Below are 17,370 nucleotides of genomic sequence, written 5' to 3' on the forward strand. Positions count from 1 at the left end.
TAAGTCAAGTCCCTCTGCTATGTCTCAACTGTATCATCCTCAAAATGGTCAGCACTTCCCCCTCGATTGCTTCAGGATTCTGGATGCTGAAAGTCAAAGAGGCTGGAGGAAGGAGTGGTAGGATGGCCCTGGGTGGCCAGCCTGGCTAGCAGAGGTGAGAGAGGGAATGCTCCCCCAGCCCCGTGGCTCTCAGCCCTCCTCTCTTAGACAATTCTCTTCTTTTGGCAAGTAATCATGGCTTTTGCCGGGGAGCCCAGTGCTCCTTTGATCCTTCAGCTTCCTAAAGAGTCATGATTAAAAGCCCTCAGTGACATGGGAAGCCAATGGGGACCATCCCCGAGTCTGTTCCCCAGGGTTGGACTCCAGTGCAGAGTTCATCAGGGAGATCAGATGGAATGTGGTCCCAGGGCAAGCATTGGCTTCTGGTTCTGATTCTGGCACAGCCAATCCTGGAGCACCCAAGGATTGCTCTTTGAGCAAGGCGGAGCTAGGAGCTGTGGGAATCTGAGACCAAAACAGGTGATTCTGTTGGAAGTAGGAGTTTTCCACTTCAAAGAGGTGTGGCGGGTGGAGACCTGGGAGGGGTAGGAGAGGAAGCTGGGAATTTAAGCGGGGTAGATTGAAGGGCTGATACTGGTTTAGATCTGCCCCACGGCAGTGGAGAGGGCAGGAGGCTGTGTCATAAGATCTGGTTTACAATCAGATCCACCTGTTAGCAGTGTTGCTTGAACAAATCACTTTGCCAGCCTGAGCCTCAGTTTCCCAGCCTGACAGTGGCACCTGCCTTAACACAGTGTTTGTGAGATCTGTTGCCCAACCTCACACAATTAGACGTGGGTGCTTCTCAGGGAAGGTTCACTGTCTTCAGAGTTGCCTACCCTCAGTTTTGTAAAGACTAGAAGCTCTAGAGTATATCTAGAAATTCCCACGGAGAATTATACAGAAGCCGCTATACTGCTGTAACTGAAGAGTTGAGTCTTGTGGGTGGTAAAGGAGCGATGGGCAGGCAACATGCTCAGTAGTATTTATTTTTTTACTTTATGTACATGATCATTGGCCTGCGTGTGTGTGTGTGTGTGTGTGTGTGTGTGTGTGTGTGTGTATCGTGTGCATGACAGTGCTCATGAAGGCCAGAAGAGGGTGTGCAGATCCCCTGGACCTGGAGTTGCAGACCGTTGTGAGCCTCTATTTGGGTGCTGGGAACTGAACTCAGACCCTCTATAAGAGCAGCCTGTGCTCTCCCTTAACCATCCAGCCATCTCTTCAGCTCCTGGTTGGCTGGTTGGTTGGTTGGTTTCGTTTTGTGGTTTTAACTTTCAAAACAAGTTCTTGCTAAGTTGCTCGGGCTGGTCCTGAACTGTCAATCTCTCCTCAGCCTCTCTGACTGACCCAGCTACTGTCCAGCTACCCACTCCTCTATTATCTTTAATTCCTTCCCCATCTGCCTCTTCTGAAAGTCGTAGAAAGTCCCTAAGTTATTATAAAGTTCCAGGGGCTAATTCTTCGGCCTCCCCATCCCCTCAGTTCTGCAGCCTGGCAGAGTCAACCAAGCATGAAAGAAATGGAAGGTCAGGAGACTCAGGAAACATTTGAACCTGGATAAAAAGGGGGAGAGAGACGTATGACTAGAGATGTATAGCTAGAGGCATATGGCTAGAGATGTGCGGCTAGAGACGAACGGCTAGAGACGTTGGCTAGAGACTATGGTCCTTCTAGCCACACACCCACTGCTCTGGCTGCACCTGGTTTCTTAGATGAGCCATTTGCTTATCTTGTGACCCAGAGGCAAGGCCTTTGTAACCACAACATGAGAAACAAGCATGCTACATTTCTGAGGTCTTGTGGCTGGCTGATGAGTCTTCCCCAGGTGCTCTCATGGCCATTATGATCATCTTAAGCCCTCACAGGCCAAGCCTTGCCTTCCCACCCCTCTCCAGCCAGCTCCTCAATTCTAATCCCTACCAACCTCTTTACAACTGCCGGACCAGTTAATTCCTCTATGATTTTTTTTTCTTTTCTCCTGGACACATGGGGAGCCAGTACAGCAGGTCCCCAACTAAAGGGACCGCTGAAGAATCCACAGCCTGCTTCTTCTCCACCCTAGACTTTCCTTGGATCTCAATCTAAGTCCTCTGTCCCTTTGACTTTCCTATTTATGTACCAGAATTCACCCACCACACTTTAGTTTCCCAATCAAATCATTAATTACCCCAGTAATTAAATCCAATTAGCAGTTGTAGGGGCCTTTCTGAGTGAGGAACCATTAGCCAGGGTGAAAATGCATGGGAGAGGGAGAAGAGAGAAAACCCAACCCCTTCCCAGCTTTAAAAATGAAAACAGGAGTCAGTGCTACAAAGCCCAGGGCCCCAATTAAAGCCGGGGCCTCACTCATTAAGCTAATTTGGCATGCTATCCCAGCAGCCTCTGGTGGGAGCTGGCCAACATTTGGTGGTGGTGGAGGTGGGACAAGCCCTGATCCCCTCGAGGACTGCCATGGAGCTCCAGGCCCACTCAGGGAAGGGCTGGGGTCTCATGGCTTCCTGGACTTGGGGCCTGATGATGGTAGGATGGGCTGGGGTAAGATGAAACAGGAAAGAAAACCAACACCTTCCTCCTCCAGCCGTGGGAAAAGACAGCTTGGCAGTTACATACCCGCCTAGGTCTGCAGCTGAAGGAAACTCCCCTCCTGCGGTGGCTGTAAAGATTAAGTCCATATATACACACATGCATACATACATACATACATACATACATACATACACACACACACACACACACACACTGACTCTAGCTCCTTGGTGTCTGGTAGCCACCATTACCCTCCACTCCGTGATTCCTGGAAATCCTCAGTGTTTTGTCTCTGGTTCCTTACAGCTCACACCACACAGTTCCCAGGTTGAGAAGCAGGGGACTAGAAAAACTAAGCCCGAGTCAGGCAGCATGGAAGAACAGAGGTGATGTGTGTTTCAGTCCTCAGTCGGGTCTCTTTGTAGCTCATCTGGCCTGCAGCCCTTCCTGGCAGAGGTAGGGGGCAGGGGTGAAAGACTCAGTCTCTTCCTGGAGCTATGCACCAGGCAGAGGGGATGGTGCCCAGACTCCCGTAGGGACTCCTTGCCTCAGATAGGTTCCATGTTTCTGTCATGAAAGTGTAGACCACTGCTACCTCCAAAAGGGACAGGAGCAAGATACGTACTTATGATCAGGTGCCAGGATGGAAGGCCTAGCCTCGGGGAAGGCTGTCCAGACCAGAACTGACCTCACGGACTGTTTGACCCTAAACAGGTTACTTGCCCTCTCTTGAGTTCATTTCTACGATGAGAATGGTCATGACGCCTAGCACTTAGGAGTCCTGAGAATTAACAAATTACCTGTGAGTGTTCAGACTTGGCCCTGGCCCAGGTGACTGACACACTACGACACACAACGCTAACTGTTCTTGCCATCTCCAGGAGGGGCCCAGCAGGGAACATGACCCTCTTGTGTCTCTTCAGGAATCCGAAGGCTTTTGTAGCTCAGGGTATTGCCCCATCTTGGTGGTCGAAGGGGACAGGTGAGACTGCTACCTCACTTAAGGACGAGGGAGGGCTGCACACACAGCACGTCACTGCCGCCGGCTGCCCCTCGGCTCTCAGGCCACACTGGGCAGGGTCAGAAGGATGAAGGAATGGGAAAGGGAAGCAGGTGGCCGCAGAAGCCGGCTACATCTCTGCAGCTGGGCGCCATGCCCTGTGCCTACGTGCTGGCTTCCTCTGCAAGGCAGGATGAGGAACAGGCCCTGGCATGCCAGCCCCTACCAATGACTCCTGAAACCTTGACAAGTCTGAGCTGGAAGCAGGACTGGGTGAGGCTCCTGATAGACTCCGGTTGGGCCGAGGGACGGTCGGTGTGGGGAGGAAGGTGGGAAAGACCCCACACTTGAAACTGTCACACCACAAGGGGAAACTGGGAAGGAGATTTGGGAGGATGTGGGGTGGTGACTGGACTCAGAGCTTTTTCTGACTCTGGGGTCCCCTCACCCGATGCGTCCCTGCCAGGCAGGGCAGGAAGAGGACAGGCTGCAGTGGCGACAGGGAGGTGTTCCCCTCAGCATTTTGCCAAGTGTTAGGTGATGATTTTGAGTGCTGTGGAGAAAGAAGGAAGGAACAATGACAGTGTGTGCCAGGAACAGAGGAAGCTGCCCAGGACTGGGGAGGTGACCTCACCCCAGCTGAGTGACGCTGGGACTCACTGTCGAGGTGAAAAGTCTGGGTTTGGGGATGGGCATGAGACTTGGCCGTGGGCACTGACACTGGGAACCACTGAGCCCATTCAGGTCAGTCAGGGAAACCTGAACCCACTACTACACCCTCAGCCTCCTGGGTGCTCGGGGCAAGGCCACCGAGGGACAGTTAGTTGTGCAGAACCTGGACCTGTCCTAGGACCTGCTGAAGGTGACAGCAGGGTGCCCCAGTGAGGCAGCCTCCTTCTCCCTGAAATGCCATGTCAGGACCCTCTGAAGGGCTTGCCATCTTCTACACACACACACAGACCGAGTCATAAGTGTCCTGCTTCTCTGTGACAGTAAGCTTGGCTGAATTTAGAACTGGAGTTCCACAGAAATCGAAGGGAAGCCACCGTGGTGGCACCCACTTGTAGTCCCAGCTATCCTTTTCAGAATGCTGAGGCAAGAGGATCCCTCAAGCACACCATTCCAGACCCAGTCTGAGAAATCTGTGACTAAAAAGGAGAGACTAGTAGTGTCCCTGCGGGGTTGGAATGCTGGGTTGGCTGTGTTCTGTGGTTAAGACCTGGAAGAGGTCAGCACTCAGGTGGGAGTCACAACCCTGATTTTGTTGTGGTCTGGGTTGCCATGAAACCAGGCTGGAACTGCTGTGGGGGATTATGTTGGGTAGCTGGGGGAGGCTGGTTTGGAGGTCTACACTGGGTGTGTTAGGGAGTTGGGCTATGACCCCTAAAGCTAATATTCTAAGGGCATCCATACCATATATAAGAGTTTGGGGTCACTGTAGTCCTGGGCTACAAAGCATCACCTTCAGGGTCTGTATTTCAGCCTTAGGAACTGATAAGACAATCCTTCCAGAGGGGCTGGAGCAGGAGCAAGACCTGTCCTATCCCAGGATCTCTCAGTGGCCCTTGGTTCCCTGCGCTCAGTCCTTGCTGCCCACTGGGATCGTGGAAACTCAGCCTGCTGTGCAGTTGTGTGTTCCACATTACATTGGCCCTGTCCCTCCGCTGGAGAGGCAGGCCCTCACTCGGTAGTCTGGAATACTCCTCTGACCTTTAGCCTTTCCTGTAAGGTAGCTCCAAAGGTGCCACGTGCAGGTGCCTGGGGGTATGGACACAGGGCCAGGAGGGACAGATGCCAGTCCTGGGTGGGACAGCCATCAGGACTGGCCAGTGGAATCTGAATGCCACAGGATGCATGCATGTGTGAGTGTGTGTGTGTGTGTGTGTGCGCGCGCGCGCGCGCGCGCACGTGAGCATGTGTGTACGTGGAGGGGGTGTATGCATGTGCACATGAGTGTGCACATGTTTGCATGAATACCTCCTGAGCCCACCACGCTGGAGGGATCTGTGTTTCCCCAGTTAGGCCTTCCCACATTAAAGCAAAAGCAGGAGAGCCAGGCCCAGGGTGAGGAGAGCAAACAGCAAAACTTAATGACTTTAATATGAAAGAATTTGCCACTAATTAAGCACAAACACTCCACTAATGCAGAGAACACATGTTGTGGATTTCACTTAAGCAGGAACCAAATGAGGTGAAAATCCTTCCAAAATGATAGCAGTTTACCCTCGAAGGAAGATGCTACCTCACCTTGGTTCTGCCGAGCACAGCCCTGAGTGTACCCAGCCCTCTGCCTTCACAGTCTCCCCACCCTCCGTGACGAGGGGTTCTGGCCATGTTCCCTCAGCAGGTCTACCTGCTTGCATCCATTCCCCTGGCTGCCCATCCTCAGGAGACAAGAAAGCCTCTCCACAGCCTGTGTTTTGTCAGACAGCCATCCTGTGAGCCCACTGTTCTGATCACCTGTCTCCCCGTGCATAGCTCAGCTCTGGCCTTCAGACAGGAAGAAGCCTGCATCTCTCTTCTTCCTCAGGACATACAAGGAAGGTTTCCCCATTGGAACGTTCTACAGTAGAATGTATTCCTCACCCCCTCTACACCCAGCTTGCCATGACTGGCCATACATACCCATCATGCATTTCACCGCTCCTACCTGAGCTCACAGTCCCCTCCTCGAGTCCCATGGTCTTCACCAGGGCCATTCTGTTCTCCTGGGGGCATGTGATAGTATCTCCATATGATTTTTATTTCATTTCATTTTTTTCACCAGTGAAGGCGATGCTCCTGACATCTCGTGTGTAGGTGCCGGGGAAGTTGCTAAATGACTTGCAGGGCACAAGACAGATCCCACCAGAGGTGATTGTCTGGCCCCAAATGGCAGCAGTATCTAGGTCAGTTGTGCTCATGCTCAGGAAGCCGGCTCACCTGAATCCAGGCAGGTCTTTCCCCAGGCGTCATGCAGCATCTCCATGAGCCAGACGCCATGCTAGGAGCACATGGGAGTGATCTCATTCCACCCTCATGTCAGCCCTAGGAAACGGCACTGTCATTAGCCCACTTTAAATATGAGGAAACTGAGGACTGGAGAGATCCATGCAGCTCAAAGTTGTCCAGTTCATGAGCGGTACATGCCAACCCTCTTCTTACCCGAACTGAACTGGAAGTCAGTGCTCATGGACTGATTATTCCATGCATCCCAATCCTCTCCACAGACCACAGCCGCTAAATCTCTCAGCCCCTTCTCTATCCGTCACCCCTGCCACCCAAGTCCTTTGTCTTACAGTGAGCCTTCCCTGTCCAAAGGCAGCTGTACCTGCCTGATAGCCCCCCTCCCTGCAGCCATCCCAAAAGAAAGAGCATCTGCAGAAGTGGGTGCTGGGGTGGCCCACCCTGCCCTTCTTGGTACAAGGCAAACCTGAGAGATGAATATTTGTATTTGGAACTCTGAGGGCTGAGGCAAGGAAGGCACATGTCAATCCTGAGCCTTGTGAAGGTTCCCCTGGGGAAGCCTAGGGAATTCTTCCCCTGCCTTCTCAGCAGCCCCTGCCCCTCCCTCCTCAGCATTCGTCTTCCAAAGAGGCTGCTGCCTACACTTTCCCAAATGTGTCAGTAGCGATGCTGTGTGCTCACGGAAGGAAACCCACCCAGGCCGTGTCTGCTGAGAGACAATGGGGTTCACTGTGGTGTCGGCTGCCCTTGCCTCACTGAACCTCTCTGAATCTTGGCCTCGGAACCAGAGGTCTCTCTGCCTGCAAGTCGCCAGGCCAGACAAGGAGTGGCCCAGGGCTGTGGAGGGAGGGCGTTGAGCTGGTGAACACGAAGGCGTAAACAGGCTTAGGTGGTGGGAGCGAGGGCTCTCTGGGGCAGCTTAGGTGAGAAAACAATTTTTCACCTTCTACTCTGGTGTGAGGAAGGCAGGGAGACGGGGTGCTAGGAACTGGGACAGAAGAGAGAGAAAGGGAATCAAGCCTGTCAGCTGGAAAGCAAGCAAGCAGGAAGGTATGAAATTGAAAGGTGGGCAGGTGGTCAAACTGACCCCCAAACTGACCCACATCCTGTGGGGATGTTGCTTCTCATTTCTGGACAGTGAAGACGAGTCAGGCCTTAAGCTGTGTCTCTTCTATACAGCTAAGGGCTTGCTTTCTGTCTCTGCCCCTTGAATAATGTGCTTCCCAGGATACTGCCACTGGACCTGAGACAATGGCTAGTCTTGGCCCAGGACCACAAGTGGCTTACAACTCTCACCAACCAGTGGGGGTGCCCTGTGAGTTCTGAGTGTCAGGCTTTGGACTAAGGTGCTATGACAGGAACATACCCATGTGTGCACCCTGAGCATATAGCCCACCTGACCCCTGACAGCCAGGAGAGGGCTCCAGGAAGTCGAGTCCTGGGAAATTTGGGGAAGGACAGAAGTCACAAGTATGTGTTTTCGGCAGGGATAGCAAGCCAGACCTCTAGCCATCTCTTGTGTCCTCATTTTCTCAACCCTCCTGATCTGGGGCTCTTCAGCCTCTTCTTTGGAGCCCAGTGGCTCACACTTATAATCCCAGCACTCAGGAGGCTGAGGCAGGCAGACTGCCATGAGTTCAAAACCCACTTAGGTGACCTTGGGCTTGATCTTGGAGTTTAGAAAGTTTACTCTATGACATAGTAGCTCCAGGCAGGGTCTCTACACTCAATGCTGTCCTGCAGTGGACTAGTGAGAGGTGCTCTGGGCACAGGGGTGAGGCTTGAAGAGAATGAAGGAGGCATAAGACAAGAGGGTTGAGGTTACAAAGGAAGGGGTTATGCATGGGGGCCCAGCCCAGGAACATTGAGAAGCTATTGGAAATGAGGGTGCTGGTGGCTTAGGGGGAGTTCAGATCTGGACAGATGCTACAGAGGGAACAGAGCTGTTAAGGACCTTCTGTAGGCTGGACTGAGTAACTGCTTGGCTGTGAAAGAACCACAGCAAAGCTGGGGTACAGCCTGGATTTGATCCTGCAGGACTTCCAGCAGTTGGCCAGCATACCAAAACTGAGACCAACTGGTCAGGCCACAGGTTCCCGAACGCAGATCCAGAGGAGGAGAGCTGAGGCAGAGTGAGCTGAGCAGGCTAGAGCCACAGAAACCCTCCTGGATTCTCAGGTCCACCATTCCCATTTACAGAAAAGGACACTGGCCTTACTCAAGCCCAGGTGACAACAGGGACCAGGTAGTAAGAACCAGAGCCTGCCTCTCCCAATTTCCCGCTGCCCAGAGGAAAGGTGGCAGGGATGTGGCAGGTGTAATGCCAGAGAGGAAGTAGAATGGGCCAAGAGCTAACAGTTTGAAGGCTAGAGATGGAAATAGACAGAGCTAGGAGCGAGGCCCTATGTTCTTGGGGTACCAGTGTAGATTCCCTGCTTGCCAGAGTTCCTGGGGGTGACAACAGAGAATGAACCTGCAGGAGGGGTGGTCCAGGCATCCTCAACCCCTTGTTCCTTGATGGGAGAATCAAAGTCCGGCTCCCTGACTGATCTCTGTCCCCTAGCCTGTCCTGCCAGGTTTCAGGAAGAGATGGGGTTTGTCGGAGCACCCCCATGGCTGCTGCCATCCCTGGGGCTTCTGCACTGCCAGGGGGATTGGGGCTGGCCCAGTCTGTCTGGAAGATCCTGGGCCCTGGCTCCTCCTGGGTCTTTTCCCAGGCTGCCTCGCCCCCTCTTCTCCCACGCACTATGCTCCCCCACCCAAAGGCAACCGGCGCCAGCCCCACAGCCCATCATTAGCCAACTCCATATGGGGAGTTGGGGGAGCATTTAGCCAAGAGGAAAACATGGGCAGTTTCTGTGACCCCAGAGCTGGGGGTGGAGGCGCCTGGGCTCAGACAGTAGCAATTAGCCCCTGACTGTGGGATCATAGGACATTATCACTACTGTGAGTGGCTGGTGGTGAAAGTGCAAGGAACACAGAGGCCCTGGAGTCATCCCAGAAGCTCTGTCCCCAAGGCCTTCTCACCAGCAGAGGTTCCTGAACCACAGGAGGTGAGAAACGGAGATGCTAAAGCACTGTGCATAAAACATGCATACTGTGCCTTCTTGCTGTGGCTCCCCTGGGAGGACTGGCTGGGCACTGGGATAAGAAATGGGACACTTCTTCTGTCTGCCCCTAGTGCCCTCTAAGCCAGGTCACTGTGGCCCTGTCCTGGGTATGAAGGGGAGTTTGGAAGCAGGCGATGCAGCCTGGGAGCCAAGGAGCTCCTGAATTAATGGGGAACCGTGCCTGGGGCGTAGAGACGAGAAAGGACAAGTTCAAAGGGCTTTAGCAAGTGTCCTGCCCTTATGGGTTCTTGGCTGGCAGAACCATCGGGTCCAGATGACAGGCTGGCAAAAACCTTCCGAGAAGAGATGGCCCCAGAAAGAGGGTTCTCTCCTGGCCCCACGTCTTCCTTGCCGGTCTACCCAAAATGCTTCCTGCTTGGACTTCCTGAGGGATCACATTTCGGAAAGAAGCTGTGCTGAGGGGAGGGAGGGTCCTTTAGGTCACCTCGCTGACTCAGCAGAGTTTCAGGGACCCTTCCCCCTCCCCTTTGTGAGTCATTCCCACTTGCACTTAGCTGTTCCTCACCACCGGAAGTCCTGTCCTGTCTGCCAGCTCCTGGAGGGGAGGGAGGGAGCATGCCTAGAAAGCTCTAGAACTAGCAAAGGATATTGGTTTCAACTCAGGATGTGCCTTGTTGGTAAGGCATTTAATTAGCTAGTATGTGCAAGGCCCTGGGTTGGATTTCCAATACAGTCCCAGACCTAAACACACACACACACACACACACACACATTTGGGGGAAGGGGTCATGCCAGGCGTCATGGTCATTGTAGCTCTCACATATAACTAATCCCACACTGGGCAGGAAACTTAGTCAAAAGGTTAAGACAGGAGACTAGCCATGAGTTTGAGGCCAGCCTAGACTGCATACATAGTCTTGTTCTAGGGTAGCCTAGGCTACAGTGTGAGACTTTGTCTCACAACAAAGTAAAACCCTCCCCAAAAAGAGAAGTTGTTTTGGTGCAAGTCCTTGTCAGAGAGCCCCGCAGCCCACACCTGTACACACAGACTTGATTCTCTCTCTTGCTGCTGGAGACACTGAAGCAAGCTTCAGGAAATGAAGGCCTGGAGAAGATCTGCCTGGCCAGGTCCGGGCACAGTGGTCCTCACAAAAGCCCTCATTTACACACCCACCTCCTGAGCCCAGACCCAGCTTGCCCAGCTAGGACAGGAGTTCTAAAGTCAAAAAGGGCAGGAAGAGAAACTGCTCCTGTGGCCACGCCCAATGCGTGGGAACTCTTGCCACCCCCCTGCAGATCAGCTCCAAGGCAAGCAGGGCAGGGCCCTGGGGAGCAGGTTCCTCTGCCACAACTGAAGAGCCTTTGTGTCTTGTTGCTGAGCTTGGGCTTTTGCAGCCCTGTGACGTTGTAGGGGGGCTGGTCCGACGCTTGCCTTGCTGGCTCAGCACTTCTGAGAAGCCAGGTTGCCCCAACCACCTCACCTGTGCTCTGTTAAGGAAACTGAGGTCCCAGAGACGTGTGTCTTGGACCCTGACCATATAGGGTGGTCAGGGGGGATCTAGGCAGTGATTAAGGTCGGGGCAGGGAAAGACTCATTGTGTACCCTAAGGTGTAAGAACCCCCCTTCTGTAGGTACAGGTTCTATGATTTCTGCACCCCTTGCCCCCTACTCTTTTCTCTTCCCACTGCTCACATAACAGCATTCTGTAGGTGCTCCAGGCTGAGCTCACTAGATTCCATTTCTGACCCCCAGTCAACACGAGGCACCTATAAGTACCAGGGCTGGGTATTGGAATTAGCTTTTGTGTCGTTTTCAAAGGTTTCTGGGGGTATTTCCCAGAAGATCACCACCCAGAACAAGATCCCTAGGAAGATAGATTGAGCCAGACTCTGGTTTAGGGTAGGAATTTGCATTAGGCCAGAGGGGCTACTAGTCTGTTCTTGGGCAGATGACCTAACCCCTCCTGACCTAGTTAGTGGCAGGTTGCCCGACCCATTGAGCCCTCGTGCACTACCATGTCATAAGCTCTACTCTATAATCTGCAGGGGAAGCTTTCTTATTGCTCGGGTAACCAGAGAGTCAGCAGATTCCCCAAACCGTGCTGCCTACCATGGTGGGCATAACGTGATCAAGGCAGCCCAAGGTCAAGGACATCCCTGCTTTTCCCTTGGTAGCTAGATACCCATTGAGTGACAGGATAAACACTCCGCACAAGTGCAGGAAATAGTAATGGGTACAGTTGCATGGGTTCCTAGTAGAAGTGCCCACCAGAAAGTCAGGAATGAGAACCATCTCGGTGTCCCAGAAAAGGGGGCCTGTAGCACCCCCGTTCAGTGCCTCGTGCCAGGTAGATAATCAGTAAACATTTGTTGATTGAAGTCCCAGAAAGGGATGCCTACTGCTTCACAGACAATGTTGTTGGTGATGATGACGACGGTGATGGCGACAGCCCACATTATTTTGTGCTGGTGCTGCTTTCTAAGTTTCCCATGTGCTCCTTCATCTCATCCTTACAGCAGTTTTATAAAGCAGGCATTAGCTATTAGGACCCCCATTTCTCAGATGTGTACCCTCGGTGTGAACTGAGTCACAGAAAGGTCGAGGCACTGGCCCACTGGAAGGCACAGAGGCAGAATGCAAACTCATTATTGCAGACTCTTCCCAATCCCATCGCACACCTCAAATAAGGGTGCCAGAAAGGCCGTGCAGAGCTTGGGAGCCACCCATGTCGTTTTCCAGACCGTGAAGCTGGAGCAGGCATGGAGAAAACTGAGCATGCTCTAAGATCTCCCTTCCTGACACCTGCCCCTGCAGGCACCCACCAATCCTGTTCCTTTTCTCAGGCTTTCCACCCAGCCCCTCCTCTCCATATTCAAGGGTGAGCCCTTTTCCCTTTGAAAGCCACCCAGTCTAAGAGCTAGATACTTAGATCTGATTTGGCATGCTTAGTCCAAGCCAGGGAGCCCCCACAGAAGCTTGGGAACCAGGTCCCTCAGGCTAGAGTGTTGAAGCGGGGCCTAATTGTGCTAATCTTCCCCTCTCAACGCCAAGACATTGGGGGCTTTACCCTTAATACTTCAGGAGCCCACATGCCACCCATGGACTACCTCCTAGGCTCTGTTGATAGCCAGCCATGACAGATGCCAAGACGAAAAGTGAGCATGCCTACTACTGAAAGGTCCTCATGTCCCCACCCAGTCCATTGCAGGGCCAGAAAGGGCCAGAAATGCCTTTGTGTACAATGAGGGGACACCAGGAATGCTTCTCTCTACACCATGAAGCTGCTTTTGGGAGAACCAGAGGAGAGAAAAATGGCCTCTATCCAGGGTAGACTTAGGGACAGACACACACACACACATACACACGCACACGCGCACACACACACACACACACACACACACACACACACACACACACCTGCTTTGGCACAGAAACCTCCCCAGTTTACATGGGGCATCAGCAGCAACCTCCCCTCCTGGCACCAACTTATCCCTGAAGGGTGAGGTCACTGCTTGGGAAACAGCACAGGAATATCAGTCTGTGCATCAGGGCCTCCCCCATGCCTGCCCCACAACTGCAGAAGGGATGAGAGGAGACGGGGTAGTGGGGACTCGGTGGGCCATGTGTTCCTCCAGGCCCTCCATACCTAGCACCAAGATGCTTCCTGATACCTATGCCCCTTCCCCCAACTCTCACGTTGTGGCCCAAGCCCTCCCAACTGGCTTTTCCAGTTCTTGGCTTTATGTGGCGCAAGTTCCCCAATTATGCCCACATTATCTCAGCTGCTGGGCAGCCTCCAGCAGGCTTGGGGAGTGGAGGCTGGAGGAGCATCAGGGAGCACCCATTTATCCTGTCAGGGAGGATGGAAGAATTAATTGCTTGCCAGCTGACCAGTCAGCAAGAGTGCTAGACCATCTGACCCACTGACCTCCTCTCGGGCTGCTTCTGGGTAGGGTGTGGGCGGGGCTGCCGTGAGACAGAGCCAGAAGGATGCGGGAGACACAGGCAGCCAGCCTGCTCCTCTACAGAAGCAAGGGAAATGACTGCTAGGGTCTCACAGTAGGCAGAAATTCAGCCCCCAACTATGTGCCATACTCTTTCCTCACCTGTCTCACAGCTCCCCCAACCGCCAGCTGCTTAAGGGGTCTGGGATTTCCAAGGGCCGGTGGGAGCAGGGGACAGGCACACCCAATATGCTCGTTCAGACTCTAGTGTGAATGGCAGAAAGAACGGGGATATGTATGAAATTCTCCATGCCAAGGACATGGCTTGGGAAAGCCAAAAACATGTCTTCGGCATCTCTCTCTCTTTCTCTCTCTTACACACATATACCTCTCTTTTCCTACACATGCCTCCCAAGGTCTCACTATGTAGTCCACACTGGCCTTGAACTTAAGATCTTCTGACTCCTAAAGGCTAATATTACAAGCACATCCCACCATGCCTGGCTCAACGTGCATTTCCTGAGAATATGTTGTAATGTTCTCTAAGCCCCTAAGATCCCACGGTCAATGTGATCTCTGGAAGAGTGGAATGGGAAGCAATGTGCTGAACTGACCTTGGGCTTTGGGACCTTCCCAAGAACCCCCACTTCTCCATTCACACAGAGGAGGCAAGGGGAAGCCCCAGCTCCCCACTCTTGGATCCCAGGCCTCTCAAAGCCTTCCTCCTGCCTCTGCGTTAGCAGAGGTAATGATGGTACTCAGTAAAATGAGGATGTTGGGTATAAAGAACACAAATGTAGTCACTCGTCAACCACAGGAAGGACAGACTCGGAGATGGACAGAAGTAGAGGGCAGAGCCTGGTCTGGGGTGGTTGTCTCAGGCTAAGGGTCCCAAAAGCAAGGACTCTGTAGTGGAGACTGGAGGGAACATATGCCTTGCCACCCGCTGCCCACTCCTTCCTGGGAGTCTCCATTCTCCTGGCTACCACTGCAGTTTGCCCAGCAATAAATATTTGCTACACTAGAGAAAAGAAAACACGGAAGCCTGCTGTGTAAGCCAGATGCTGAGCTGGGCTGGGCCTTGGAGACCCAGGAAGGGAAAGAACTCCCTGCAAGAGTTCCTAGGCCAAGAGAGAAGTCAGGTATACACAGCCGTATTCTGAGGCAGGGAGGCTGTACTGGGAGGAACCTGGAAGATCAGACTGGGAGCTTCCTAACAAAAGGGCCTGAGTGGTTCCTCACAGGAGCTGAAGGGGAGGGGCCCCCTCGCTGCTGTGCATCTGTGCACCTTCTCCAGTTCCTGCCCCCACCCCCTTGCCGTTTCTTACCTGTATGCTATTTGGTTCCCCAGCAACGGGTGAGGTAGAGAAGAATGGATTATCTGGCTCATTTGTCAGATGAGGGAACCGAGGCCCAGGAAAGCTCCTAGCTAGAGCTCTGCTTGGATAGTAGAGCTTTCGACCCTCAAACAAAAAAACAAACAGCATGCTAAGTTCGTAAGGTGCCACCACTTATATCCTAAAATTCTGGAGGCTGAGGAGGGAAGATGGTTAGTTTAAGATCAGACTTGACTATATAGTCAAAACTGCCTTCAAAGACATCTTGGGAGGGCAAGGGGAGGCAGAGTTTGAATGTAGCTCAGAAGTGGAAGACTTGCCAAGCGTGTTGTCTCCATCCACAGAACGAAAGGGAGAAGCTAGCATGTGGACGTATGTACTAACATGGAACACTGACCCACATCACTAAGTGAAAAGCACCTTTTGGACAATCTGTACAGTATGATTCTGATTTTTAAAAAAAAAAAAAGTATAGGGAGCTAGGGAGATAGCTCACTGGGTAAAGCGCTTGCCATAAAAGCGTTAGGACCAGAGCACCTACACAAATGCCAGATGGGTAGTGGCCTGCCTAGGAGGCAAAGATGGGATCCCTGGGGCAATCTGGCTAGCCAAATTAACACCATCTGGGTCCAACTGAGAGATCTTACCTAAAAATATAAGGCAAAGAAGCTCATGCCTTTTAATTCTAGCACAGAGGAGACAGAGGCAAACAGATCTCTGCAAATTCGAAGCCAGCCTGGTTAACACAGCGAATTTCAGGCCAGCCAGATAGTAAGACCCTGTCCAAAGAAAGAAAAATATGGTAGAAATCAATTGAGGAGGATACTTAGAATCAACCTCAGACCCTCGTGTGCATGTGTAACACACATGCCAAAAAACAAACAAACAAAAAAAAAAAAAACAGCACACAGATAGTAGCCAAGCATTGTAGTGGCATTAATGGAGAATCACAGCACTCAGGAAACTGAGACATCGGACGGTGGTGGTGCACACCTTTAATCCCAGCACTCAGGAGGCAGAGGCAGGTGGGTTTCTGTGAGTTCAAGGCCAGCCTGGTCTACAGTGTGAATTCCAGGACAGCCAGGGCTATTTTACAGAGAAACCCTGTCTCGGGGAAGGGGGGTGGGGAAGGATGCTGAGATATGAGGATCATGAATCCAGGGCCATTCTGAGCTACAAGTGAATGGTGTCATTGTCTTCATGGGATTTTTCAGAATTACCTAGAGTGAGATTTTATTATTAAATTCATTTATTTATTTTATGTATGTGTGTGTATGCTGTGGTGGGTACACAGAGGTCCGAGAACAATTTAAAGGGGGTTTCTTCTACTGTGTGGGTTCTGGGGATCAAATTTAGGTCATCATCCTTGGTGGCCAATGTCTTTATCCACTGAGCCACCATAATAGGTGGTTTTTATATCGGGTAATTAATTAATTCATTTGGGGGGATTCTAAGTGAGTTTCATTCATGTCTCAGGTTGTCCTGGACCTTACTATGTAACCCGGACTGGCTTCAAAGTCTCATAGCAATCTTCCTGCTTCGCCTCCCAAGTGCTGGGGCTCTAGGCGCAAACCACCAGACCCGGTGACTGTTTTCATAGAAGTAGACTGCTGTAAAAGTTAAGAGCAAAGGACAGAGAATGGTAGGTGTGGGGAGTGGTGCCCGTCACTGACCACGTCCTGTCTTCCCGTCTACCAGGCACTCACACACAAATGGTGCAGGTGAACGACTCCATGTATGGCTTCATTGGCACAGACGTGGTATTGCACTGTAGCTTCGCCAACCCACTGCCCAGCGTGAAGATTACCCAGGTCACGTGGCAGAAGGCCACCAATGGCTCCAAGCAGAACATGGCCATCTACAACCCAACTATGGGTGTCTCTGTGTTGCCACCCTATGAGAAGCGAGTGGAGTTCCTGCGACCCTCCTTCATTGATGGTACCATCCGCCTCTCCCGCCTGGAGCTGGAGGACGAGGGCATGTACATCTGTGAATTTGCCACCTTTCCTACAGGCAACCGCGAGAGCCAGCTCAATCTCACTGTGATGGGTAAGATGCCCTGGGCCTCTTTCCCTTGCCTGTCTAAAGGGGTTGAGCATCCTTAGCATGTGCCTCAGTGGTCCCAGACACCCCTGTTGGGTTGGCATGTTCCCATAGCTCCAGGCATAGTGCCTCTCACTTGACTAGCCAGATTGTCCACAATTCCCAAGATTGGGGATGAGGCCTTAGCATTGGGCAGGGGCAGTATTTAGGTTGAAGCCTCCACTACGGGACATTGTGTTTGAGACTAGGACTCAGGCAGGTGCATAGGACACCATAGTAAGGAAGGAAACTGCTTGGATTGATCATGCCAAGACTCTAGGAAATCTTAAAAACAGGACTGTTCGTGCAGCAAGAAGGATTTACTGGCAGGAGGCACTTCCCAAGGGAAATTCTGGGAAGGGCTTTGGCAAAGCACAGCTGAGAGGCAGGGGTGATGGGCAACTTCAACTGATGCCATGGT

The 17,370-nt window shown here is 52.3% G+C and overlaps 1 protein-coding gene across 1 annotated transcript in view; it reads left to right on the top strand.

Annotated features, from left to right (window-relative positions):
- The window catches only part of Nectin1 (nectin cell adhesion molecule 1), a 61,129-nt gene that overhangs the window by 28,680 nt on the left and 15,079 nt on the right, over positions 1 to 17,370 (top strand). The window contains exon 2 of the mRNA XM_050120094.1: positions 16,566 to 16,916. Within this exon, the coding sequence (XP_049976051.1) occupies positions 16,566 to 16,916 (351 nt within the window). The remainder of the gene's footprint in view (positions 1 to 16,565; positions 16,917 to 17,370) is intronic.

Source organism: Alexandromys fortis, unplaced genomic scaffold (assembly GCF_014885135.2).
Source record: "Alexandromys fortis isolate MF-2015 unplaced genomic scaffold, M_Fortis_MF-2015_v1.1 scaffold_190, whole genome shotgun sequence".
Classification (NCBI taxonomy): Eukaryota; Metazoa; Chordata; class Mammalia; order Rodentia; family Cricetidae; genus Alexandromys; species Alexandromys fortis.